This window comes from Lipophrys pholis (assembly GCF_963383615.2).
Source record: "Lipophrys pholis genome assembly, chromosome: 8".
Lineage (NCBI taxonomy): Eukaryota > Metazoa > Chordata > Actinopteri > Blenniiformes > Blenniidae > Lipophrys > Lipophrys pholis.
Window position 1 is genome coordinate 20,826,646 of NC_137630.1, and position 25,792 is coordinate 20,852,437.

Genomic DNA, 25,792 nt, shown 5'->3' on the forward strand with positions numbered 1-25,792 from the left:
TGAAATCACAACATACACTAGCAAATATTTCACTTTGCAGTATCACAACTCTTTCGAACAACACGGCTGTTGAATGAGACTGTGGGAAACTGCTGTGACAATATTAGATTGTTAATGACGTGCTGATCAATACCTTTGACACTCCTGATCCCAAATGAGTTTGTTTTAAGAAGAATTCTATAATTATTATAATATCTTCAATATTTTACACTTTATTGATTTAGTCCAGCTCACACAGACACAGCAGATTCTGAATGCAGCTCCTACGATCCAATATTGAAATGGTTAAAAATCAAGGAAAAGCTGGTTTGGGGGCAATAAACTTTTAATACAACATTTTTGGACCAACGAGACTCATGTAAAAGTGTTGATTTGTATAATACGACTCCTTTAAAAAAAGCGTAATTTTTTTTAAACCATTCGCCATACTTCTGCTTAACAACTTCCGTGTTATTTGGTATTGAGATAGCAATCACTTACGTCAAACTTCACACACACAGACACACGTCTGTTATTAAGTGTTGCTTTTAAAACAACAGACATCAGAAATAATAACATTAAGAAAAAAACAGCTGCACTCGTTTGTCAATTTTTAAATCAGGAGAAACATGCTGCATCTGTATCTCCTTCCTCAGACAGGGTGACCTCTGCAGGACCCAGTCACCAGCTCTTCCTCGCCACAGTTCAGACTTCAGAAAGCTTCAGTGAGCTCTCGGTGACATTCAAAGCCACCCACCTGGTTTTGTTTCAGACCACACAGGTTAAAGCCCCATCCTACAACCGCAGCTCACTGTGGACAGACCCAACAGGAAGAATTCACAGCAGTGTGTGTTTTATGTACAGGCAGACATCCACTTTTCCAGAGACCTTTACACAGAAGAATGTAAAGGACGTGCCTCAGACGAGCTGCGGTGAGTCCACAAACAGCTGCTGAGTGCAAACCCCAGGGTCCATTTATCACCTGTGACACCATATGGAGTCTCAGGGAGTCCTGAACAAACACGCTGTACACACATAATCCACAGACGCAGACAGTAAGCACACACACACACACACACACACACACACACACACACACACACACACACACACACACACACACACACACACACACACACACACACACACACACACACACACACACACACACACACACACACACACACACACACACACACACACACATATTGCAAGAAAATACTGTTTCATGCAGACAGAACCAACTTCATAATCGCAGTTTTAGACAGTTGACAGACACATGCGAGTCACAAAGTGTCAACGAATGAGCGATTTCTGCATCTGCAGTATTTGCAAATTTTTTTTGCATCTTTTTTGCATCTCCCAACATCGTCGGTCTCAGACTTAAAACGCATGAAATGGTGCACATGTCGGACAGACACATAACTCTTCATCAGTGGCAATCTCTCGCTGCTGCTGCTGCTCTTATTTCCCCCGAGGACAACTCCGGCAAACCAATTGGAGCAGTTACACATGTCAACACTTCCATGCAGCCGTTTACCACCACACCCCCACCACACGCACACACGCACACACGTACACACACCCAGTGGCTCTTTTTTCCTCACCTTTACAGTCTGCAGCGCTCGCAGGAAGATGCACACTGTACGTACATGCAGCCAACTCACAGAATCGAAGGACACACGCATGTTGACAAACTTAGCCCTCTCATTTAAAGAGTCACGCACGCCAACGTGCACACGTACACGCTTCTTCCACTATAATCTTTAGGGCAGGCAGAATCTATGAGTGATTTATTACAAAACCATTCCCTAAGGGTTTTACGGGATTGGTCCAGTATTCAACCTGAGCACAGAACTCACTTTTCACATCAGCAGTTTATGAATCCGCTTCCTGAGCCTGTGTTTGTGTGTTTCCAAGCAAGCTAATGAGGGAGATGGCGAGGTGGGAAGTAGCGATATGGAGAGAAGAGAGAGGGGGGGGGGGGGGGGGGGGGGGGCAGGAGGGAGACACAGGAAGAACGCACTGACACTGTGATGAGTGTGTATTGTAAGATAGCATACTGTCTGTGACCCCCCCCGCCCGTCGTTTGGGTGAGTCACTCTCTGCACATTCAATCTTTCATGCCTCAATATGCAACACGATTTCGGTTGGTGTATTTTTGGGTGTGCACACTTTATCGAACCCAGACAAAAGCTCAACACGAGCCTTCAAAGCATCACGCAAGCGAAGCTGCAACATGACAAAGTCAGCGTGTGACACGCCTTCAACCGTCATGCTACCTTCTCCCTGTCATGCACCCAGCACCATCCAGGTGACTGTGTCTAAGTCCACTGGATACTCCATTTCCATTTGAAAGGTGGTTAGTGCCCATTGAGCAGTGTTATCATGTCCGTGCAGACAGAGAGGGGCTCCCCAGCTCCTCCCAGCCTCAGACGGAGGAGCCATCGATTTGATTCAGCCTTAAAAGCCGGGTCAGCCTCAACAATGGCAGCTTATGGAAAAACCATCACCCCAGGTGAATCCTGAAATGTTAACCCACATGCATGTTTCCCATCAATCCCCTGCTTGCGCTGACTGTCCTACACAACACCACAGATGGAGAGGAGAAAGGAGAGTGAGCTCTGTGGGTAGTTCGTCAATGGAGAGTGCAGGCTCCTCTCGAGGTGAGTCATGCCGCCTTTCTTTACGCTTCTTGTCCAAGGCCACCTACCTTACACCTCCACTCTAGCGCAACTGCTGCCAAGTTACTACGCCTGCTCATCCGTGACACTACTCATTGCTTCTGACACTGTGGAAAAGTCACAGATGACTAATTCCATCAAGCAGGAAAGCCTGCTGCAACACTAAAGTGATATGTGGTGTTTAAAGCCGAAATGCAGAACTCTTAGTTAGGACAACTTCACCTGATGTCATTTTCCTGGGTGACTGATGGCAAGACTGCTAACTATATCATGGAATGCTGTTCTGTGTGGCTTCAGTCCTTTATTGCCAGTAATTGTACTGGACCAGAGTGAAGCACAGCTCCACCTCCTGACATCTGAACTGCACCCGACTGATTATCGACTCATTCACGTCGCGCTTCATTCGGAGGAATCCTGCTCTCGGATATAGTGCTGAACACACCAATGCTGAATGTGGGGTTCACGCTGTGGCATGTATCAGAGGAGTCTTTCTTTTAAAGTCTGAAAAGAAATGCATCAACTTATGTACACAGACGCTTTCACATCATATTCATGTTGAATAAAATCCCTTTAGTAATCGAGTGTTTTGATTTAATGGAGAGGAATACTTCACAAGCGTCTCCGTTGAGTGCAGATAGTGTGACCAGCGATTTCACAGACCCTCTGACCTGCTGACCTTGCATGTTTGAAGCCACTGCGAATCCAGTTAATATAGTGCGGGGGGCTCTGCTAATTGGGTTAGTGCAGGGTTTAGTTAATTGGGTTAGCAAAGAATCCATGACAGCTACCACGCTGACAGGCCCAGTCTGCTATTGATCAGGTGAGAGCATGAGGGGACAAACAGCAGGTGCTTTCATTAAACAAGTGAAAATGGAAAAAAAGAAAACTGCACACACTCGCAAATGTGTCATTTTGACTCTAAAGAACCCATCGCATTTACTCGATTGCACAAACACGTGGTGGAGGCTGGTGCATACATCCGGACAAATCAAATGCAAGCCATGACAGTTCGCTATGGAGATGGCAGCGGATCGCTAAATAAATATGGATTTGTGCGAGTGGTTGCACCAAAAAAGAAGGAGAGTGTGTGAGAGAGAAAATGACAGAAACCACTTGGGACCTGGGTTCTCTTTCAAGTGGAGGTGAATACATAAATAATAAAATTAAATCGTCAAAAACACCCCCAAAATAGTCCCAGTCCTTCTCTCAGTAAAACACACACACACACGCCTACACACACACACACACACACACACACACACACACACACACACACACACACACACACACACACACACACACACACGCTAAGTTGTATTCGTTAGAAACAATCGTCAAATGCAATAATTTAAAATGTCAGGATGAAGGCAAAAATATATACTGCTCTGCTGGTTACATGAAAATGAAATGACTCAAGTCGGGAAGATAACAGTCCTTATTAAAAATGTCATTTTCCAGTGAAATGAAAGAGAGCTATCAACAGTAATGTGGTTGTTCATCTCCATGCTTTGAAGTGCTGCTTGCCTCCGTAGCTTCCCATTATCTGATGGTAGCGAGGTGCAACTTGGGAGGCGTCGGGGGAAGCAAAGTGCTAAAAAAAGACATTCTCAAGGTTTTCAGACACCAAGAAATCTTAACCCCAGTTGTGTCACTACACTTCCGCGCTTAACACAATCTGCTGCCTCCCAAAATAGCTCGGTGTTTCTCTGAAGCCCGGCTTCTGACTTAACACCGAGACAGACGGATAGGGGTGCGTGCAGCGGCAACGACTGTCACTGCAAAAAAAACAAAAAAAACCCACATCATCCACGCTGCAAACATGCACACAAACTCAGCGCCAGTTGTGGAGGTTTATTTTGTGTGATCCTGCTGTGCGTTATGTGATAGGTAGACACATAAACCTGGCTGCTTAGCTCTGGGTTTCAGAGGATCATCAGGCCTGCGATAGTGTGCAGAAACAGCTTTTTGGTTTTTTTTGGTTGTTGTTTTTTTTTTTAAACAGAATTTTCCCCTTCTGAGGAACTGGTGTGAGGACTCTCTTCTGCATGCAAAGCACTCATCCAACTTGGGTATCGACGTGAAACACTATTGGGAGCTGACCCCACAGAAAGAAAAAAAAAATTAAATGTTGAGCCAACATGTTTGACACTCGCCTTTTGTGTAGAGAGATATTTGTTGAAAGCCAAAAACCATAATTTAAATGGATTAGCTCCCTCTTGTTTATGTTTTGATTTCTGCTCCTCTTCCATGCCGAAGGCAGCCTCTGGAGTGGAGTTCAGATGATGTGATCTCTCTTTCCACAAGCCACTCTTATTAAGCAGCACCACTAAAAGCCGGAGGATTCTCTTACTAAACCAATCAATATAGGATCCGCCTTGACTCGGTCCCTGGAGCCCTCGGCTCCACCCTTCATCCTTCCTCCAGCGTTCACTGTCCCTCCAGTTTCACTCATTCATGATGAGTGAAACTGGAGGGTGATGCTACCCTGTATGTGTGTGTGTGTGTGTGTGTGTGTGTGTGTGTGTGTGTGTGTGTGTGTGTGTGTGTGTGTGTGTGTGTGTGTGTGTGTGTGCGTGCGTGTGCCTTGTGTGATCCTACACAGCCACGACAGATCTGATAGGGAATGTGCCGCTATCGCAAACCTCAGGAGGTGAAACAGGTGAGAACAGTCCTCTGAGGCAGAGGCGAGGAGCAAACCGCCTGTTAATGAATAAATAAACAGAGCAGTCAGCATGAATGCCCCCTGTCATCATGTTCTTTGAGTGCAGAGGCTGATCTTCCATCGCCGACACCTGTGCGACTGTCAGAGGAATCAATAAACGGCTACGGTTGCAAAGGTGAACTCGCCCACCAGTGCACGCCGAGCCTCCGCCGTCTGAGTCTTCTACAGGAAGAGCCATTTATAGCAGTGAAAGAAACGCCACAACTGGGTTGCTGATGACAGCAAAGAAGACATACAAATATATGCACACATGCAAATGTACACACAGATGGCTCGCACTCACAGACGCTCTCATATACACTGGAGCATCTCTGTGTTACTTTCCTCATCTGTACAGCATGAACACACGGATAATCAATTCATCACCCTGTGAGGGAAAGATTTAACAACGGCAGGTGTTCATTTTATTTAGATTGCATTGTATCCGATGTGATAGTTCTCTGAACAATGCTCTAGGTTAACACAGCCGTGGCGGGTTTGAGTGTGTGTGGAATCTGCATGTTCTCCCTGTGTGTGGAGGTTTTATCCTGGTACGCCACCCAAATCCCTGCATTCGAAGTTAAGTACTGACTCTATACCTTTGAGCTCAGGACAACGGCATGTAAATCCTTCCTACACTGGCAGAAGCTTCACTCTGACCAAATGAGCAAAGCTATAAAACATCCAACTTTTTTCTCAAAGTTTTCTCAGCTGAGCTTCGTGTCTGGAAAAAAAAAACACCTCAAAGCTGCGAAAGTTTCAGTCACCCAGACGGATTTTCTTTTTGTCATCTCTGCAGAATTATTCATAATCGTCCAAATCTCGCAGTGCTGAGACTGTCGTTAATGCTTTAATTTCATCCCATCGGGACTACTGTAACTTATCTGTGTGTGAATCAACAGTGTAGAAATGACGATGGGAAATCAGTCTACGCATCAAAAATAAAAACTTACTATTCTCCCATTCTTTGGCATCCACTTTTTTTTTTTTTTTTTTTAAAGACCTTGGTGCAGTGGTTAGCACTCCCACAGTGAGCGTGTCCCGGTTCTAATCCGGGCTTACATATATTTCTATGCAGAGTTTGCGTGCTCTCTTTGGGTGGTCCAGTTTCCTCTCAGTCCAGCGACCTTTCAACCGCGACCTGGAAAAAGAGGGATAGCAGCAGCAGTAAAGCGTGTTTGTCATTGTTGTATGAATGCTAATAAAATGGGAAATGGGACTTTCCCGACTGATTGCGTTCTGATTTCCCAGCTGCATGAACGTACCAAAATTTAAACTTAAAAGTCTTCTGCCGTCACAATATTGCATCACGGCAGGTTTTTTTTTTTTATGTTATTGTCAGTGTGCACATTGTGTCAGAGCTGCTTGGATCTGGTCACAAGGTTCTGCACAGAAACACCAACAAGTTATCAGAAGACTCTTTTTCTAAAAACAAATCCTTTCTGGAGGTGGTTTGAAATTAAGACAGCAAATCCGGAAGCCCTCAGTCTTCTTTCTTGTTGTTGTTTTAACCTTGGATAATCTTAAATGCCTCATTTCTTCTCATTAAAAATTAAATTTGGTGCTTCATGTGTAAGATTTCACGAATGAGCAAATAATGCAGAAGAGATTTACTTTACACTTCACATAACGCACACTGCGAAACATACTCGCACTCAGTGATTGATGCTTTTAACGTCATCGTGCTTGAAGAATACTAATACAAGTCGTACGACTGTCTATCCATATCCAAACATTAAAGTTCTCAAATATGTGTGATAATTTCTATATTACCAGTGTAAGGCCTCCATACTACTCTGAGGTAGACGCTCTGCTCTTTAAATTAAAGTCTTGTAAAGGGTCAATGGATCAGTGATGAATACAGTTTGAAAATTCAAATAGCTTCTTTTCTTTTTTCTTTCTTGTACCAACTCAGATGTGAAGGTGTTCGCAGTACAAAAGCCTACACTGAAAACACAGGCAGAAAACCAGATTTGGAAAAATACTACTTTATCTCTATTAGCTGACACAATAATTACCGACTCTGTGGCTGATTTCGACTTGACGTGAGGCGTTTCACTCACAGTGTGAGCACAAAACGACGACTCTGGGCTGATGAATATCTGGATGTTCGCTTTTCCAGGGGGAGGCGTAAAGCAACGTTGGGATAAACACACCTGCAGCCAGCAAGTTCGACGCTCTCTTCAAATCAGAGCATTAAAAGTGCTTATGTAACGCTCTCCCTTTTCTTAAAGCAGGAGCCGGCTGAGTTTTTGTGTCGCCAGTGTGGCAGAAAACTGGGAGCGGAAGCTTGCCATCCGCACTAATGAGACCCACAAGATTCACTCTGTTTGTGCAGATTAAACTGTTGTTGGTGTAAACACTCCTCCGCCCACAAGAAGTGGCAAACTCCAACTTTAAAAATAAAAACTCTCGCTCCCTTTTATTAGTAAAGACACAAAGTACCTTGCCTCGCTGGAGCTGCGAGGCTTTTTCGACGAGACCTTGAACACTGAGTGGGAAAAAAAAGTCAGAGGAGCATAACAAAACTGAACTCTAATTTATAGTGCTTGAAAAGTTTGAGCAGAAGAAAGGTTCCTTTAGTCAGTAGAAATATTTATTTGTGACTTAAGACGGTGACTTGCTGGAACACGTCACTCGATTGAAGCTCGATGAAAGGAAACCGGTGCTCATCTGCAAACGCATCCGCAGTTGTCTTGATATTTGTTGGTGAAAAAGCCGACGAGAACTACCCGTAACCACGTCTAGGTACTATAAGGTACCAGATCCAGTTCGACTCCCGGACACGGAGCCCAATTTACTGAAAAGAAAGAAACGTCTCGCAGTGGTTGAACAACATGAAATCAACTCTTAAGTCATTTTACTTGAATTCTCGGGACTCTCATAGATGTCAGGTCCAAAAATATGAAAGGTGACAAGAAAACATAGAGGAATGAACTTTTCACTTTTAGAATTTTACATTTTACCACCTACATGATCAGCCGCCTCAAACTCAGCGAAGGATCACGAGTGTGGAGGCACAATTTATGATCCATCTTTTGAGAAGGTATTATCCAAAATCATCTATCAATTATAGTTCAGGCTTCCTCATCACTGTGAAATCTGATATACCGATGACATGTTTGATTATGCCAAATGTTCACAGAGATAAGTAAACCATAAGAACCTATTTCAACACAGAAATACTTCTATAAGGTGCTGTTAAGTTATGAATTTTAGCTCACAATGTTTAAAATGAGAAAGGCAATAAGTGTAATAAGGAATTGCTATGGAAACAAGTAGATTATTTGTAGATTTGGACAGTATTCAGAAATATCCAGGAAGGAGAAAGAGAAAAGTTTGAACTCGAGTCCGGCTTGCTTTCCACACACAGTGGCTTTTGATCAATGTTAGTAACGCCACTGTGTGTGGACACCAAACAAAATGCTTTGCAGCTGTTCTGACCTTAATTCTGTATTATAACATCTATAAGACTTCGTGTTTAGACCTGCTTTTCAAATCCACTCGACCACGCTGAGGAACCCAGCAGAGTTTAGATGGTGTTCACACCTCCACATTAACTCTGCACTAACGCTTCAAAATCACCAAGGTTCTTTTTAATTAGATCCAATCTGAAAAGTGTGAATACACCCTTAAAAAAAAAACACGAATCGCTTTCTTCAGTCTCAAAGAACTCATCAGTTTATTGTTTCTCACAGAGAATCAGAGGAGAAGCTTCACTGATTCAATCACAAAAACAGTTTGGTCATACTTATAATGGCGAGGAATGACGAAAGAAAGAATGACCATGATGAATGTAAAGTGTAAACACGTGCATCCTGAGCCTTAATCAGAAGGCTGATAAATCAAAACATACCCGAGAAATAAAGCATATTCTAACAAGTGAGGCTCAGGTTTTAAACTTTTTAACCCGAGCAAATAGAAAGCTAAATGTTGGGCTTTTTTTTTTTTTTTATTGGAGAAAGGAGTGTGTAGCTATATTGATGTAATAATGTTCAAAACAAGCGTCTCCTTTCATATCGTTGTATTGCGAGTGCGTCAGAAGCAGTCATCATGCATAGCTAACAGCATATCTTTGTAAATCACTACCGCTTCCTTCACTGTGTGTGCTCTCATGCCGCCGCGTTCAGAGGCAAAACGCTGTGATGCTGCGGAGACATGAATCGATACTTATGAATTACAGAGCTCCTTTTGCAGTGGCAGGCTGCTGCCACACTCAGCCGGAGATGTAGTTAGTTCCCAGCGAGACAGTGGATGGTCATCGTCCAGGGCAGTCGGCCGTTGGCGAGGAAGGTTTGGTTGGACCGCTTGACAAACGTGCGAGTTGAATAAGCGGGACATGTGACGTGTTTTCTGATGCAACGGACGGAGCAAAAGATGAAGGCCTTCTTCCTTTCATGTGTCCACCGCAGGAGCAGAAAAGTTGAACCCATCCCGGTGCACCGTAAATGTATTAATCCGTGGTTGCTATGGCGATGTCGTATTGTTTAAATGTGGTTTTATAGGCTCAATGTTCAGCTTATCATGAAATGATATTTGAAAAAAAAGAGGAAAAAAAACCTCCTTTCATCTATTCTTGAAATCTTCTCTAATAGCTGGTGGACAAATTCTCACTTCTTTCACACCTTTCCTACTCGTTTGCCTTGTTTTTCACCCTATTATTCCTTTCTTCCTTCAATTGCCCCCTGAAACGCCTCTTATTGCCCCTTACTGTGTTCACTGATGGGAGCGTGGTCACAAACTGTATCTGTGGCACAAATGTTGGGTGGAGGCCAGTTTCAGGTCCAGGCTGAGGCTCATCCAGCCCCTCCAATCCCTCCGCTGACATTAACAGGAGTGCGCACACTTATGCACTTTGTGGATTCACGGACCATTTAGCCCGTGATGCGCAGAGCGCCCATCACACTTGTGCACCTTTAACAAGCAACCGGCAAAGGCCACGGAAAATGACTGGCATTTCCAAAACCCTCAATAAGTGAGAGCTGCTGTGCTGTTTTCTCCTCTAAACACTGTAATCCTCTCTCAATGACTCACCATCACACACTCAATGTATAATGTGATGAGCGCCAGTTTATATGACTAAAAACTCAATTTGAGGAAAAAGCCCGAGATGCTGTGTGAGTGAGATTAGAAATATGTCTGGTAAAGGCTAAAGTGTAGACGAATGCTGCGCGAAGGGGAAAGGCCGCAGTTTTGTTTGTGTGAATGCGAAAAGTGTGAGAAAAATGACTTTGCATGAGGTGGTAAATGATTTTTAAGCGAGTGATTATTTGGAGGAGGAATCTCTGTTTAACAGGACGGATCAGTTACTGATGGGCTCGCAGCTCTTTCAGAACAACATGTACACATTTAGTGGCACTTCCAGCAATGTTTCTGCCTCAAGGAGGATTTATGTCTAAATGCAGAGTTTTTAAGGACAACTTAAAATTCAGCAAGTTGCATTAGGACAACGGCAGGATCATTAGTCACGGATCTCCTCATTATTCCAGGGCTGTGAAGCAACAACAAAAGTTGATAAGAACATTTCGGTTAAACCCCCACGAACAGATCATTTCGCGAATGTTAACAATTTCAAACAGTCCAGTCTGTTTTACAATGTGGCTTTAAACATGTTCCCGCGGTACAGTTTTGCTCCACTAATGTAAAACTCGCAGCAGTTTTAGTTACTTGTGCACAATAGACTCGACTCTGCTAACCTCAGACGGTAAAGTTGTGACTTAATAACTCAGGCTGATGCAACAAAGAACCAGATGCTGAACTTTTCTGAGCTGCTATTAAAAAATGAGCTTTAACTTGCTTTGAAAAACTGATCAAAATATGTTGAGAGCATAATATGACATTGAGACTGTATATGTATACGTAAGACGGGGTTTGCGGGACAAGGTGGCACTGATCTGTTTTTTGTTTTTTTTTTAAATCTCTGGTGCTTCACTAATGCAGCTTTTGATGAATCACTGTTGGGAAAAAAAAGCCCTAATTTATGTTACAGCAGCCCACTCACTTCATCCTGTCTCAAGTGAGCGGTTTTAGGTTCTTTAAGAACTTTTTAAGAGACGATTTAACTGTTTTAACGGCCCACCTCTTTCAGCAGCACCTCGTTTCCCAGCATTCAGTTTAATAATTTGACGCCGGCCTCACTTCGCTGGTCATAGAGCAAAAAACCAAACAAAAAAAGACACACATAATATGTAATCTCCATTACACGGTTGAAACCGAGCATGTAGAGGAGTCTGAAGCTTTGACAGAATTATTTACACAAGCAGTTCATTTCAATGTTAAATTTAAAATGAGTTCTTATCATGAGCATTTCATTTTCTTGTGGAAGTAACTTCAGTGGCAAACCTGCTCAATCCTACCAGCGTTACAGCCTTAATACGATGTCCAAATGTTCAGTAAACGTTGGCAAAAATATGTAAAAGCAGTATAATGTTCAACCCTTCCGTACTTGAGGTGGTCAAGTTAATAGGAACGACTCTAAATACAAAAGCAGCTCAATACATCTCGTCGACTCAGGCGGGAATATGAGCTTCAGTCTGATTGAGCATCGCATGCAAACAACTGACAATCAGTATCATGAATGTAGATGTTAGAGCAGAGGAGTTGCATTGTGCTTTGGTCGATAGTACATGTCGGCCTGATGGAGTGAACGCCCGGTGTGTCAATGTGTGCGGCGCAGGATAAAAGGTGTATGTAATTATAACAGCGAGCACAAATAGATGGTGCGCGTGTGAAAGTGAAGCTGTGAGTATGAGTGTCTTTGATTTATGGCCTAAACAGCCACTCATAAATATTACACCTTAGGCACATGTCTGCACATGTGTTTATGAAAGAGGGCGCGTTTACTTCACACGAGCATGCATGCATGCATGCACGCGTCGAGAGACGAGAGAGGCAGGTGTGCAAGGGGAGCGGAGAGACTGTGTGTTTTTCATTTCCACGAGATGACGGTGGGAAGGGATGATGAGATGGAGGGAGGAGGAAGGAGCGCTCCAGTCCTGTCGCCTTGGGTGCATCAGCAGCAGGAATTGTTGTCTGCCCTGTGGGGGCCATCTGACTGTTCTGTCACCCTCAACAGAAGGCTGACTCTGCCTTAAAGTGCACTGCCCTGCACTCGCAGTGCAGAATGCTCGATGTTTAATACATTCACAGGAAGAATTTTGAGCATGCCCCGGGAGGACTGCAGCACACATGCTGTAAGGTCAGTTTGTAAAACAACCAAGTATAGAGGAGCTCCTGTGCAAAAGCATGCGTGGGCAGGCTGCCAGCGTAATTGCCCGAGATTCGAACCAGAGCTCCGTCGCAAATTTAAAATGTGCGAGATCCAGGAGTTAAGCGCCTCTTGACGAAATGCACTTGTGGTGAGTGAGACGTGGCTTCATCCCCGACTATCGCGTAACGTGCCAACTTATCTATGCCGGGAAAAATACATCACTTTCAGACATTTCAGTCAAAATAACAGTCGTGAACTCAACACATATGCTGAAATGCCTCTCCCTCTTCTGTAATCAGCGCAAGTGTGGTGTAATTCAGGGCATCACTCCTCAATAAGGCAGGAGAACGGGCCTCAGGGGTGACCCTCCTGCTTAAGTCAACACAATGAGTGTAATGAGGTGAAATACGCACACACACACACACACACACACACACACACACACACACACACACACACACACACACACACACACACACACACACACACACACACGCATACCAAAGATGGGAACTCTTGCTGCATAGTAAGTGGATTTCATTCATCTACATGCACTGAGCCTGCTCTAGAAGTTATACTCACATCCACACCCACACAGCAGCTTATTACAGGTGAGAACATCATTTCAAACTGGATCAAATAGGTATTCGATGGACATTGCTTCTCCATCACTGAGCGAATCACGTCACTTGGAGGCTGGTGGCCTATAAACTTAAACAAATAACACATCTTCAAAAGCAGAAGTTGGAGCTTATTGTAGCACACTGTCTTCCCCAATGTCAAGAACGAATGACTGGTGGAAAAATAGATGGTTGATGCTGGATGACACCGTTTCTGTTTGGCACGTCTGCATATCCTCTGTGCACATCATCACTTCATCCAATGTGAGTCCATAATTAATCAACCTTACTGTGTAAGTACTGGTGCCTCTCTCTTATCATCACGTACAGCAACCCACGCCCTGTGGGCCATCAGAGGATTAGTGATGAGTGCGTGTGATAGGAAGAGCCCCGTACAAAGGCCTCATTAATTAGCCTTGCACTGACACTGTGACCACAGTGTGCAACACATGTTCACTCTAATCAAAAAACTTTAAAGGGACACGATCGACCTCCCGATCAGCCGCTGCAGATTGCCTGCACGCCACATCCAAGTGGCGGTGCGTGCATGCGTGAACTTAACGGGCGTGTGTGCAAGCGGAAAATGCACCATTTAAAAAAAAAAAAATTCAAAAAAAATAAATAAATCACATAGGCAACTTTCACACGTCGTTTGGCCGGTTTCTGCACGCACTTTGCATGGAAACCAATGAATGATTGATCAGACAGGTGGAATCGAGGAGTAAGGTCTATTTCACAGGCGGATGAGGGAGGAGAGGCGTGCAGGGTTTGTGCAGAAATGTAGAAAGATGGAGCAACAGTGGAGGAGGACAAAAAAAAAAACGAGAGGTAGAACTATGCGGTGTACTCACTCGGTCGGTGTGTTAGAGGAGCATCCCGGTCTGTGATGTCCAGCTCTTCAGATGAGTTCTCCTGGGACAGCGCGCCTTCGTCCACACTATCATTCTTTAAATCTCTCCAGCCTCCTCACTGCCTCCCCTCACTCTTCTTATCTCACATCGCATTAAAACAGAAAAGACTAAAAAAAAAACAGGCTGCATGCCCAGTGATGGTCGCCTTTAATTGCAGTTCGAGGGCTGCTGTCGTCCGCCTCTCGGTGTGCGGGGCACAAGTGACAGGAGCGGATTCCTATCTGAGAGGATGCTGCTGACGCGCAACCGGAGGGGCTCGCCTCCTGGCTTTTTCATCTGGCTCCATCAGCTCTCCGCTAAGCAGAACCATGTGACTGAGGCCCGCATCAAGGCGGAGAGAACTACGGTAGTGGATCAGCTCGCAGATTTCACAATAAGGCGGCAGGAGGAGAAACGCAGCTGACATGTTTCGCGCAAGAGGATAGAAGGATGGACCCGTGATTTCTTTATTCATATAAAAAGCACCGTGCATATCGATGCATGTCGGTTTCGAGACCATAGTCAGAACAAATTTTCATATTTAGGCAAATTCCAGCGACACATAAGCTCCCCAATACGATAAAAAACAAAAAATATATATATTACAATTACAATAGAAAAGTGAAGAGAAATGTTTGCAACTCATTGTGTATTGCTCATTTCAGACCAGATCCAGATTTGAAACTTTATTCTTGTTGAAAAACGATCATGAATATCCTTTATGAACACTGATTGAATTTCCTCTGGGTTTCCTCCGACAGTCCAATAGCATGCCTATGAGATGAATTGGTGACCCTTTGATTGCTCCTCAGTATGCATTTTAATGTGTGTAGTTGTCTGTCTCTGTGTGTTCGCGCTGTGATGGACAAGCAACCCGTCCAGGGTGGACCCTGTCTTCGCCCACAGTAAACTTGGATTGGCTTGAGCGCCCTGCAGCCCTGAACAGGATTAAGATGGATGGATGAATCAAATAGAGCTGAAGTTCAAATCGTTATTACTAATGCTGATTTCAGCTACTGTTTGTGAAGGCCACATTCTCAGTTACTGTCTTCCTGCAGGGCAGCTTCACTGTCAGTAATGTGTTACAACAATTAAATGTCGTCACCGCTTCAGCCATGTTGTCTGGCTTGAGTTTTAAATCTGAACAGAATTAAGTTCTTGGTCATTTTAAATGAACTTCTCTGCGTTTATGCGTCCTGCACTGTTTAATAGGAATGTGTCTATTTTTTTTCTTATTTGGCCTCTTTTTAAAAGGTTACACTTTAGGAAGACCGGTGATGATCCAACAAATGATCTTTGACTGGATCTTGGGCTTCATAAATCACCATTTTGAAACCATTGAGACTGAAATGTCAAATTTTGCTCCTCTCCAACCAAAAAAGTATATAAATAAAATGTCTGAATCCATAAAACATTTATGTTTAAAATTATAAGTTTAAATCGCTAAAATGACACACGCAGTAGCTCATGTCAAGACATTTTAACACTACTTGTTTTACATCACATTTCTGTTATTGGCTGATATCAGGAGAAGAAAAGCAGCATTGTTGGCAGTGGCAGAAATGAAATATGTCAATATTGAAGTGGATCCTGTGGGGTTTTTTTTAAATTCAGAAACTATCAAAACTGCTCAGCTTTTACCTGCACAGAGATGATGTGATGAGCATGAACATTTGCTGCCTCATTTGAAAGATTGTGAGCAGTGGAAGGATTATATCCAACTATTTCTTCAAGTTACAGTCGAGAATTAAACAAAGCTCTTATAAAGCGTTTCATGGCAAATTCTGCCTTTACACTGAAGGAACCCTCTTCTATTTCCTGTATTTGGATGCTCATATGTAACTTGAAACAGCTGTGAAGGCTTCCGTTGTTAAAGGCGACCTCACGGACACCGCCCCCTTCCGGCCGCTGTTAGAACGACACCGAGTGCTCAGAAATGATTCCGGGGACCAGTATTTCCTCATCAAAGCACAATCCCATCGTAAATTATTGACATGCTCCTCTTAATAGCCTCCATATTTATTCTTCATTGAGGCTGGAACTTTATTCATCATTAAAAAAAAAGTGGAGGAAAGAGTCAGATGAGACTTCGCCTCCAAGGGTGCTTGTATAACGTTAAAGTTTTATGAGCGTAGGTCTAAATAAAGAAAGTGTGCATGTGCTTGTCGGACTGTGACTGTAATTTGCAGCTGTGTGGGATAGTTTATGTGGATAAACATCCAGTAGTGCTTACAGGAGCTGGAGATTGTGTTATCAACAGCAGTTCTCCCGGTATTTCAGGCTGAATTAAAGCACCATCTGTACAATATTACCTAAAACCAACTCAGTCCAGTGCAAGTTTACATTATTTCACCCTGGAATCTGACCGCCAAAAAATCCGTGACAACAAAGAGAAGGAGAAAGAGAGCGGGGACGAGAAGCGACAGCCCGAGACACTCTCAAAGACAGAAAGGCCTTGTCCTTTTGAGGTCTTTTTTTCTATTGTTGTCCACTATGAGCCAGACCTCTCGGGTCTGCCCCACAATGCAGGTCCCCTCAGAGCAGCTCACCACTGGCTGTCCTGTCACTTCACATTAGTGTCTGAGAGGAGAACAGGAGCCCGCAGGGCCGCACTCTGCACGCACACACACACACACACACACACACACACACACACACACACACACACACACACACACACACACACACACACACACACACACACACACACACACACACACACACACACACACACACACACACACACCGGATAAGGAGGTGTTGGGCAAAAATGGGCCAAATGAGAACACAAGGAGAACCTCCATCAAGTCTTCTTAATAGTATTATAACAGTGACCCTATTCCTTTCTCTCTCTCTCTCTCTCTCTCTCTCTCACACACACACGTGTATTTTACATTTTCATGGCAGACATTCAGAAACCGTGTTCTCATAAGAAATGCAGTGGTGAATGAGTGAGCTATATTCATGCAGGGAGTGCAGGGCAGTCACTAATGTGCTCCACCAGTCGCTCTCTGGCTACACCGGCTCAGGGTGTAGCACTAAAACATGACATCTGTTCCAGAGCAATCGGTCAGAGACACTCGACTTCACACAGTGAAATTCTTTTGACATGTAACATCAGTAGGTCTTCTCTAATACAGATTTTATGATTTGCTCCGTTCAAACTGGAATAACTTTTTTGTTTGTGAGGTGTTTTTAACCCTGTTTACAAATGGCCAAATGCATCATCATGAAAATAGAAAACTAAATTAAGAACACAAAGCATTCAGTTTTCAAAACTTTACTTATGAAAATAGAATATTGAAAGTTCTGAGCTGGATGGTCTTTCTTGGCATGAAGGTCAAACTGCAGTTAAATTGCCGCTCTAGGTTCACTTTTGTGTCTTCTTTAAAGATTGTATTCCCATTGTGTCATCACTTCCATTGTGAGGGTTCAGTAGCAGGTTTTTTTTTCTTCAAATTCTTATTATTATATTGCCTTGAATTAATAATGTTGGAGCTTGGAGCTTATCTGACATAACACAAAAGACACACATTCATCCGTCTACAGGGGGAAATCACACAGGGGTGAGGTGGTCTGAACCCCTTGTCCTCAATAAAGCACATGGCTAATTGCCCCTCAAGCAAGCCATTTGTGACATATTTTCAATCTTGCTCCGACAAGGAGGGAGAGGGTACGTGTGCTCAGGCTTGAACTGTATTAGTGTGGATCCACATTGCAAGTGAAAATATGAATAACATTTTGGAAATTAAATGCTCTGATATTGCTCACGGATGACATAATGTTATAGCGTGCATGTTTATCTCATACAAGAAAACAAGATTGGAAGAAAAGCTGCTCAGTGTCAGTCATCTGTAAGATGCAGGAGCTTTGATTGCAACGGCCCAGGTGGAAACTCTCCTTGTGAAAGAAAACCATTTACTCTAACTTAAAAAAAAAATAATTCAGTGCCTGCCTGCCAGCTTTCACAAATACCCCGAGGTTATTTTTGGCGTCCGGGGGCGGAGCTCCTCCTGAGCCTACTGGACGCAGGTGGGCAGGGCGGCGGAGAACGGGGGAGCGGGGAGAGGAGCAGCTTTAAAGGGGAAGACGGTGACGAAATGAGATGTGAAGTGTTCCTCCACTCAGCCCACAGATGCGTTAAAGATTCATCAAGCTGCTGAGGAGAGAGGTGGGACCTGCCTCCATGAGGAGGAGAGGAGGAGGAGGAGGAGGAGGAGGAGGAGGAGGAGGAGGAGGAGGAGGAGGAGAAGGAGGAGACTGACTGTGAGACTTGCTTTTAACGTCTTTTCTATTATGAATCATACCCACCAGTAGCTTCCCAGCAGATGGAGATTTAAGGGCCTGTTTGGAGAGCAGGACCCAAGCAAGGGGGAGAGAAAGAATGGGTGAGGGCGAAATGCAATGCAAGGAAAACTGACTGGAAGTTGCAACAGCAACAACAACAATAATAATAACCGTAATAAAACCAAATTAGATGCAAATGCTCCCAAAATGGTTGGAGTGATCATTTTAGAGAAGTTAACAAACTATAGTGGACACACATATTAGCAGAATATACTTTATTACTGTGTATTCTGCAGTGCAATTCTATATAACATACATTATTGATCCCCATGGAGAGATTTCTTATTTGAACTTAACCCCATCATATACACAGAATAGCGAGCTGGCTTGGCTAATCTCTGTTAGTCTGTCTAGGTTATCACAGCCTGTTCTCCAACACATTTCAAAAATAATAATGAATGAAACTTCCATATTTCCGATTTATTAGGCATGATCTGGAATATTCCACGTAGTTTTTTGGTTTTACTTTTATAGCTTTTGTAGCCTGCACATCTTGGAAATCAAAAATGAAAAAATAAATAACTTTAAAAACAGAGAACTTTAGAAATATTATATTCTAATATTTGCATTTATAATAAGCGGTTTATTGCAGCTTTTTGCGTGCGTTTCTTCAAAGAAACCACCAGATGGCGCCAGTTGTGCAGCAGGAGAACAGCGGTGTTTTAAACCCGGTGTCCCTCGTCTGAGAGCACGTGTGATTTAATCACCAAACCAGACGCCAATATTAATTTTTGACAAACACCAGATTAAATCTGGAGCATCTGCAAACAAACATCTGCCCAAACTGGCTTGATTGCTTTATCTGTAAAATCTAATTAAGCCACCCCCTTGTAAATTGGTTTAACAGACATGTATTCATTCGGCACGGCGATGAATTAATTACCTCTGTTCAAACATATTGGATGAAAAAAAAAGTGCACACATTTTCTGGACTGCCACACCACAGACAGCAGTTGACGCCCTCAGTCAGTCCCAGTTGACTACCTCGCACCTCCTCCTCCTCCTCCTCCTCCTCCTCCTTTTTACGCACAGCCATCCTCCCAGCCAGTCACCTCGAGTGCGTCCGGACTGCAAACAGACTCGCACCGGGAGCAGCCACAGGACCCAGCCGCGCGCGCGCGTGTGTGAGTGTGTGTGTCTGAGTGTGTGTGTCTGAGTGTGTGTGTGTGTGGGAGAGCGAGCACACAGAGCCCGGAGCTTGGAGGGGAGGATGGGACGCCGGTGCTCGGATCAGGACTGAGTGTGGTCTGCATGCTGTGAAGCCCCTCCGACTCATTTTGCTCCGCTCAGTCACGTTCCCCCCGCTGACACAATGGGCTGCTGCAGCGGACGATGCACCCTCATCTTTATTTGCACTTTACAGCTGGTGAGTGGATCGCTTCTCTTTCACAAGTTCTACCGCCACTTCTGCGGCGACAAGAGAATGCTTTGACGTTGAATCAATGTTTTTGGGGCCGGACAGGAGAACCTTAAAGCGGTAGTGATGGAATTCCAAAACTCCCACTGTAAGTGATGTCAGGTCTATGACTGTTCATCTCCTGCACTCCCTCCACACACTTGGAGTCTGCTCTCACGAGAAATCGCGAACGTGTATTTTGTGTTGAGTGAGTCTGAGCGTGACAGTGAACACATGGTGGTCTAAAGAATTCCACTTCTCTCAGCACCGACAGTCTCCTGCGGTGACACTGTTGAAGCTGCATGATGTCTGGCCACATTGCTCGAGTGAAGTTAGTGGTTTACCAATGTGATGCTTTTATTGTCCAGTGCGACCTTTAAATATTTTTCACAATCACGCCACAGAGCTCCATGTAACTTTTCATCACTACAGGATCAGTTGTCTGATCTCCAGGCTTCAGAAATCTCCCTGTGAAGAACTCTTTGTCTTTGCCAGTCTGTCCACCAGAAGCCAGCAGCTCCGGAGTCTGGGGTCGAGCTGGGGCCTTTTAGTCTCAGATCAGTGGCGTGTGTGCTGTGGTGACATTTTACTGATGGTAACTGTGCAGTCTCAGCGAGCTTGTCTCTTTGCTACTGTCCCTGAGCAGAGTTTACTTGACAGACTGTGACAATGTTATTTATGAGGGTATTAAGACTGAGCTTGCTCGCACCACAAGTAAAATGCCACTGTTAACAACTAAAGGATAGCAGTGAAATCTTCCCCCGGACAAAGACCGGGATGGGAAAGTTCAGACAAATTGAATCATGCAGGAATGATTTTGAAGAGAAAATAAATGGAGAAAAAAAAAAAAGCAATGTTTTTGGCATCAGCTATGAATATGTAGTAGAGAAGTAGATATGGTGGAGGTGTATATCTACACGCCAACATTTTCACGCCAGTCTACAGGTTTCTGGCTGTGGCTTTTGTTTCATGTTCAGAAATATAAGAAGCTGCTAATTTACATTTGAAATGAACCTCTGACTGAGTTTTAATGATTTTTCAGGGAGGGAAAAAAAAAAAGAAAGAAAAAAGATTAATCGACTTTAGCTTCAGTTCTCTCTCGTGCCGTCATTTGAATTACTTGCTGCTGTTATCGGTCTCAGAAGCCCGCTGTTCTTTTCCCCGCTTCATCTTCAGAATTAATAGAGTCCGTGTGTACTGTGTGTACTGTGTGTACTGTGTGTCTCACCTGTTTGTCTCGCAGGATTGAGTCGGAGAGTGACGTTTGGGGGAGCGTCCCCAGTGGATGGAGTTGGTTTGGGTCTAAGGCGTTGGTCACTTGTTAAAGTTGCGACTCGGTTTCTCGGGCGGGTTTCCTAACGGAAGGTGGCGAACCCTCCTTGAGCTACACACCTGTTTTTCTTTTGCCGACTTCGAACCTTTTTGCCTCATTAGAGAGAACGAGGTCGACCATTTGTTACCAGGTTTATAAAGCTGTCGGCTGGCCGCCTAAAAAGTCCCCGAAGACCCGTGGAAACAGCTTTACTCTCCCTTGGCGCTACTTCTGCATGACCTGACACTTCCTGTCGAGGGGAAGCACACACATACACACACACACACACACGCACACGCACACGCACACACACACACACACACACACACACCTACACGCTGCTGAGTTTAACCTGCAAAGAGGGGGGGGGGGCTACATTAAACCCTGCCTGACCTTTCCAGAGGTCATCGGGGTTGTGTGTGTGTATCTGTGCTCACATTAATATACATGTGTGTGTCGAGCAGCACGAGGGACCCCGACTCTCTCCTGGCTCAAACCTATGCATTGCCAATGAGCCAGGTTATCCCCAGTCCATTAGGGGGTAAAACTACCATTAACAAAACAACGTGGCCTGCTCCTCAGATGTAAAAATAGCCCCTGTGAACCGCTGCGTGCGCTAATTAGCCGGGCAGAGTGCTTTGATCAAACCTCTTTTGGCATCTCGGCCATCCCCCTAATTGAATTGTGGTGCGCTCTCCTCATCAACAGGCCGAGCAATGGGACTCATCTCTCTGGGACAGAAGGCAACAGATAATGAGCCGGTATTGATCGAAACGCCTCCGTTGCCTCTTTCCTCTGCAGTCTAACTGTTCCAGACAGTGAGGCTGGATGGTTGTCAGAAGCCCGATCAGCCCCAGAGAATAGCGAGCGCTGGCAGGAAGCCCTGTCTGTGTAATGATTTGTTTGTTCTCTGAGACACAGGCAAGCTCGTTTTTTTTTTTTGCTTTGTCTCAACGGGTCGCTTGTTGTGAGGAGTTGACCTCATGCTGACCTGGTGTGGATGGTTTTCCACTGCTCTGATACAGGACCCCTTCTAAGATGCATTGTGTAATGTCAGCGACCGGCCGTGACCAAGACGTCGTCCTCAGCAGAGGCTGCTGGTGGCTGATAGATGAAGGAGGCCTCTTGAATGGTCACGGTGGTTTTTCAGGGCGGGTCAGACAGGCAGACACATATAATCACACCGAGCAAGGGTAATGAAGTCAAAGCAGAACGTTGACCCCGGAAATCTCTGGCCGCAATTGTTCTGGCAGCAGTGACCTCACATCCACTCAGGCACTATTTCATGCCGCCGTGTCCACACGGGAGACACACCCACCGTCACAGCTGCGCCCTCTGAGCTATGAGTTATAGGTCCGATGCTTGGTAAAGATTATAGCCTTTGTATAAGTGGAGGATGTGCAGCTTTGACAAAGATGAGAAGAGACAAAGGGAAGAGCTGGAAGGTGTTTCATCTGATCACAGACGAGGAGAACAAAAACCTGTCAGCGGTGTCTGAGGGAACGGTGTGATTTGAGCATATGTAGGACACGCCACTGTCTCTGCAGCAGCCTTCAGCGCAGACGCAAGACAAATCTGCAGGTTTCGCCTCATCTTCACCTGTAAAAACTTATCAACCAGACTGCCCAGAAGCAATATGTGAGTGTGTGCCTGTGTGAGTTTGATATCTTGCATCACACTGTCCACTTTTCTTTTTTTTTTTAACGCGTTTGATGACAGAATAAACTAACTTTGTAGTGAAGGCTTCAGAGAACAAGACCGAGTTCAACCAAAGTGCTTCCAAGAAAGTTTCGGCAGGAAAGCGGAGCGCCACATCCTGAAGAGTTTTATCTCTGAAGGCGAGACATTATCCCTTGGCAGGCGTCACGTCATCTCCTACATATTACAAAGAACTGAAGATGTTTTCTTCCCCTGGATTCCACTATCTCATTTCCTCTATTAGCGCACTGGAATTCTAATTTCCTTTGGAATATTCATGAGTTCAGAGTTGTTGGATGTCTGTCAACCTACTGTTTCCCCTGCTCCACACACACACACACACACACACACACACACACACACACACACACACACACACACACACACACACACACACACACACACACACACGGTCATATTAATGCATCACACAGCTGTAATTAAGAATAATTACAGCAGCTGTAGTGAATTGCATCGCCATAAAACTCCTGAATGCGATCAGGCCACGACACCAGGCTGTGAGGGTTACTGCCACTATAAAAAAAAACCAAAAAACACAACAACTCATGCCTTGCCAGTTCCCAGGTGAGGAGATGCATCAAAAATCTGGTAACCGGAGAAATCTAAAAGCTGTTGTTGGCAAGAGCTCGACTGTGTCAATTAAAGCAATTACAGACGCTACAGACATCTGCTCACTACCTCACGCGCTGGGTATTTTGTTGAGGGTGTGTGTGTGTGTGTGTGTGTGTGTAACTTCTTTAGAGTGTCTGTGTAAACTTAAAGTCGCGTGTGATCAATGATGATGAACTGGATTTCCTTGGCACTGCCAAGTTGATGGAGGAGGCCGTCCGGCGGGGATCGAGTGGACAGCCCCAGCATCTTTATCTCTGTTTCCTTCTCTTTGTCTGCGCCTCTCTTAGGCCCGCGATTAAGTTTTCATAAGCCTTTTCTGAACGGCGATTCAAATCTTTGTGGGTACAAACACTTTTTTTTTTTTTTGTAAGTATTTGTTTTGGCTTGCACAGATGGGGGACAGACAAAGATAGCATCCCTATCTGAATTATCCATGCAGAAAGAAAACGCAGCGTCTGTGTGTACTAGACACAGCTTGCAAAACAGAGATTGGACTCCCCATATACTAAGTTTAGTCCATGAATACTAATGTTGGTGCCGGCCACCTCGTGTCATTTATTTCCAGTTTTCTTTTCTTTTTAGGAAATGGGTTGTGCTAATGGAAACGTAAACTTTAAAGAGTGTTGTGTATTATTATAAAACTTTTACAAATGAATGACGGACACATAGAACATTAGGCCACAACACTCTTGAGTTGTGTTCTATATTTACGTTTACATTTGCACGCTGTGGCATGCGTCAGCAGCGTGTCGATAAGCCCGGCCACTCGGCTGAATGGAAGGTGGAGGCAGTTAGCGACAACGTGTCAGCTGTTTGGAGGTATTTCACACCGGGAAGTTAAACCTCATGGTGCATTCTAAATAAAATCCCAGTCACACTTGATCAAACTGCTATCAGTTCAGTGTTTCCTGTCGGTGCTTACTGATGCTTTTGTAGCAGCGGGGCGTGATCGGTGCGTCGACGGCCTGAAAAGGTTCGGCAGCATTGTATTTTTGTTAGCGGTGATTATCCATCCACCTTCTATACTGCTTTGTCCTGTTCAGGGTCGTGGGGTGCTGGAGCCAATCTAATATGGGCGGCAGATCGCCAGTCCATCACGCGGCGAACACAGAGAGACAGACAACCATACACCCTCACATTCACACCTATTGGCAATTTAGGCTCCTGTTCCTGTTAGAACAATAGTGATCTACCCGGCTGAGATGTGTGCATGAGAAGGAGGGTTTTATTCAATGAAGATGGAGGTTTTTGCTCTCTCCCTTTTGATTTATGTGAGATGGAGCGCAGAAGCTTCTAACAGTCGCTGATCGTAGACTATAGGTTCTCCAACAGTGTGGATGGTTCCTAAAATATAAGCTAAAGGTCTCAACCCACTTCCTACTCTGTCTGTAAACTTGCATTCTTTTCTATTTCATTGTCATGTAGGCCATCTTAATGAAGCATAGTGTGTTTTTGCCTGTTTTGGTCTTGACCAAGCTGTGCTGATTGATATTCTACAGTATTACCTCCATTCCAAAAAAGGATCAAACAGCAGCTAACATTGAGTCACAGGGCAAAGAAACGCCGACAAATTCACATTCACATCTCTGACCTTTTAAGCGCCAGTGTGTAATGTGACCGGTGTACTCGGGATTCCTTGTAGAAACCCTACAAAGCTGTGTTCTATACCTTTTTACTGTACCTCATCCCTACACCCAACCCATTCCCAGTTTTCCTCCCACCCCTCGAAGGCAGGTTGGAATATGTTTGAATTATTGATGACTATCTGATTTATCAACGGGGCTGGAGTCACTGGAGATTTGGGGGGGGGGGATACAGATGGAAGGGCGAAGAGAAACGTGGGGTAGGTGGGTGGGTGGCACGGTGACCTCTCGTTTTGGGGTTCAATTACGAGCACGGCCCCGGAGACCCGAGACCTCTCCATTTCGCTTTCCCTCTCCAGTCTCTTTTATTTTCTTTCCCGCCTCCTTTTCTCTGTCTCTCTTTCTGGCGCAGCGTTACCACAGAAACCTTAATGTATACAATAAGATGCCTGCAGGTATTAAAAAACTGCCTGTCAAAAAGGAGAGACTCAAAATGTATGATGAAAATCTGTGTAGCATGCTGCCTCGACCGATGCTGAGAACATGGGGCTCAGCTCACATCCTGTTCTCAGGACAACTGTCACTCCAAAGATAGCTGGGCTCACATATATAGCCTTTAACCACACCACACATTCGACCCGCCCAAAACACCGCATAGCATTCAGTCCGATACCACCGGGCCATTTTTTTTTTGCCACCCACTTGATTTTTTTCACATTTTTGGCTGCGCGCACGGATT

The 25,792-nt window shown here is 44.5% G+C and overlaps 2 protein-coding genes across 7 annotated transcripts in view; one reads left to right on the top strand and one right to left on the bottom strand.

The window, feature by feature from the left end:
- LOC308113003 (uncharacterized protein) overlaps positions 1-14,389 on the bottom strand; it is a 42,222-nt gene extending 27,833 nt beyond the window's left edge. For 4 of the 5 annotated variants that reach the window (XM_080468868.1, XM_080468867.1, XM_080468869.1 and 1 more), the window contains exon 1: positions 14,046-14,384. The gene's annotated coding sequence lies outside the window, so the exon portion shown is untranslated. Of the gene's footprint in view, positions 1-14,045 lie in introns of all 5 variants that reach the window. The other variant, XM_080468870.1, reaches the window with a different exon arrangement.
- Positions 14,390-19,349: 4,960 nt separating this feature from the next.
- Positions 19,350-25,792, top strand: part of nkain4 (sodium/potassium transporting ATPase interacting 4) — a 47,442-nt gene continuing 40,999 nt past the window's right edge. Inside the window, exon 1 of one of the 2 annotated variants that reach the window (XM_080469850.1) lies at positions 19,350-19,797. In XM_080469850.1, the coding sequence (XP_080325976.1) occupies positions 19,744-19,797 (54 nt within the window). In that variant the 5' untranslated portion in view covers positions 19,350-19,743. The remainder of the gene's footprint in view (positions 19,798-25,792) is intronic. The other variant, XM_080469849.1, reaches the window with a different exon arrangement.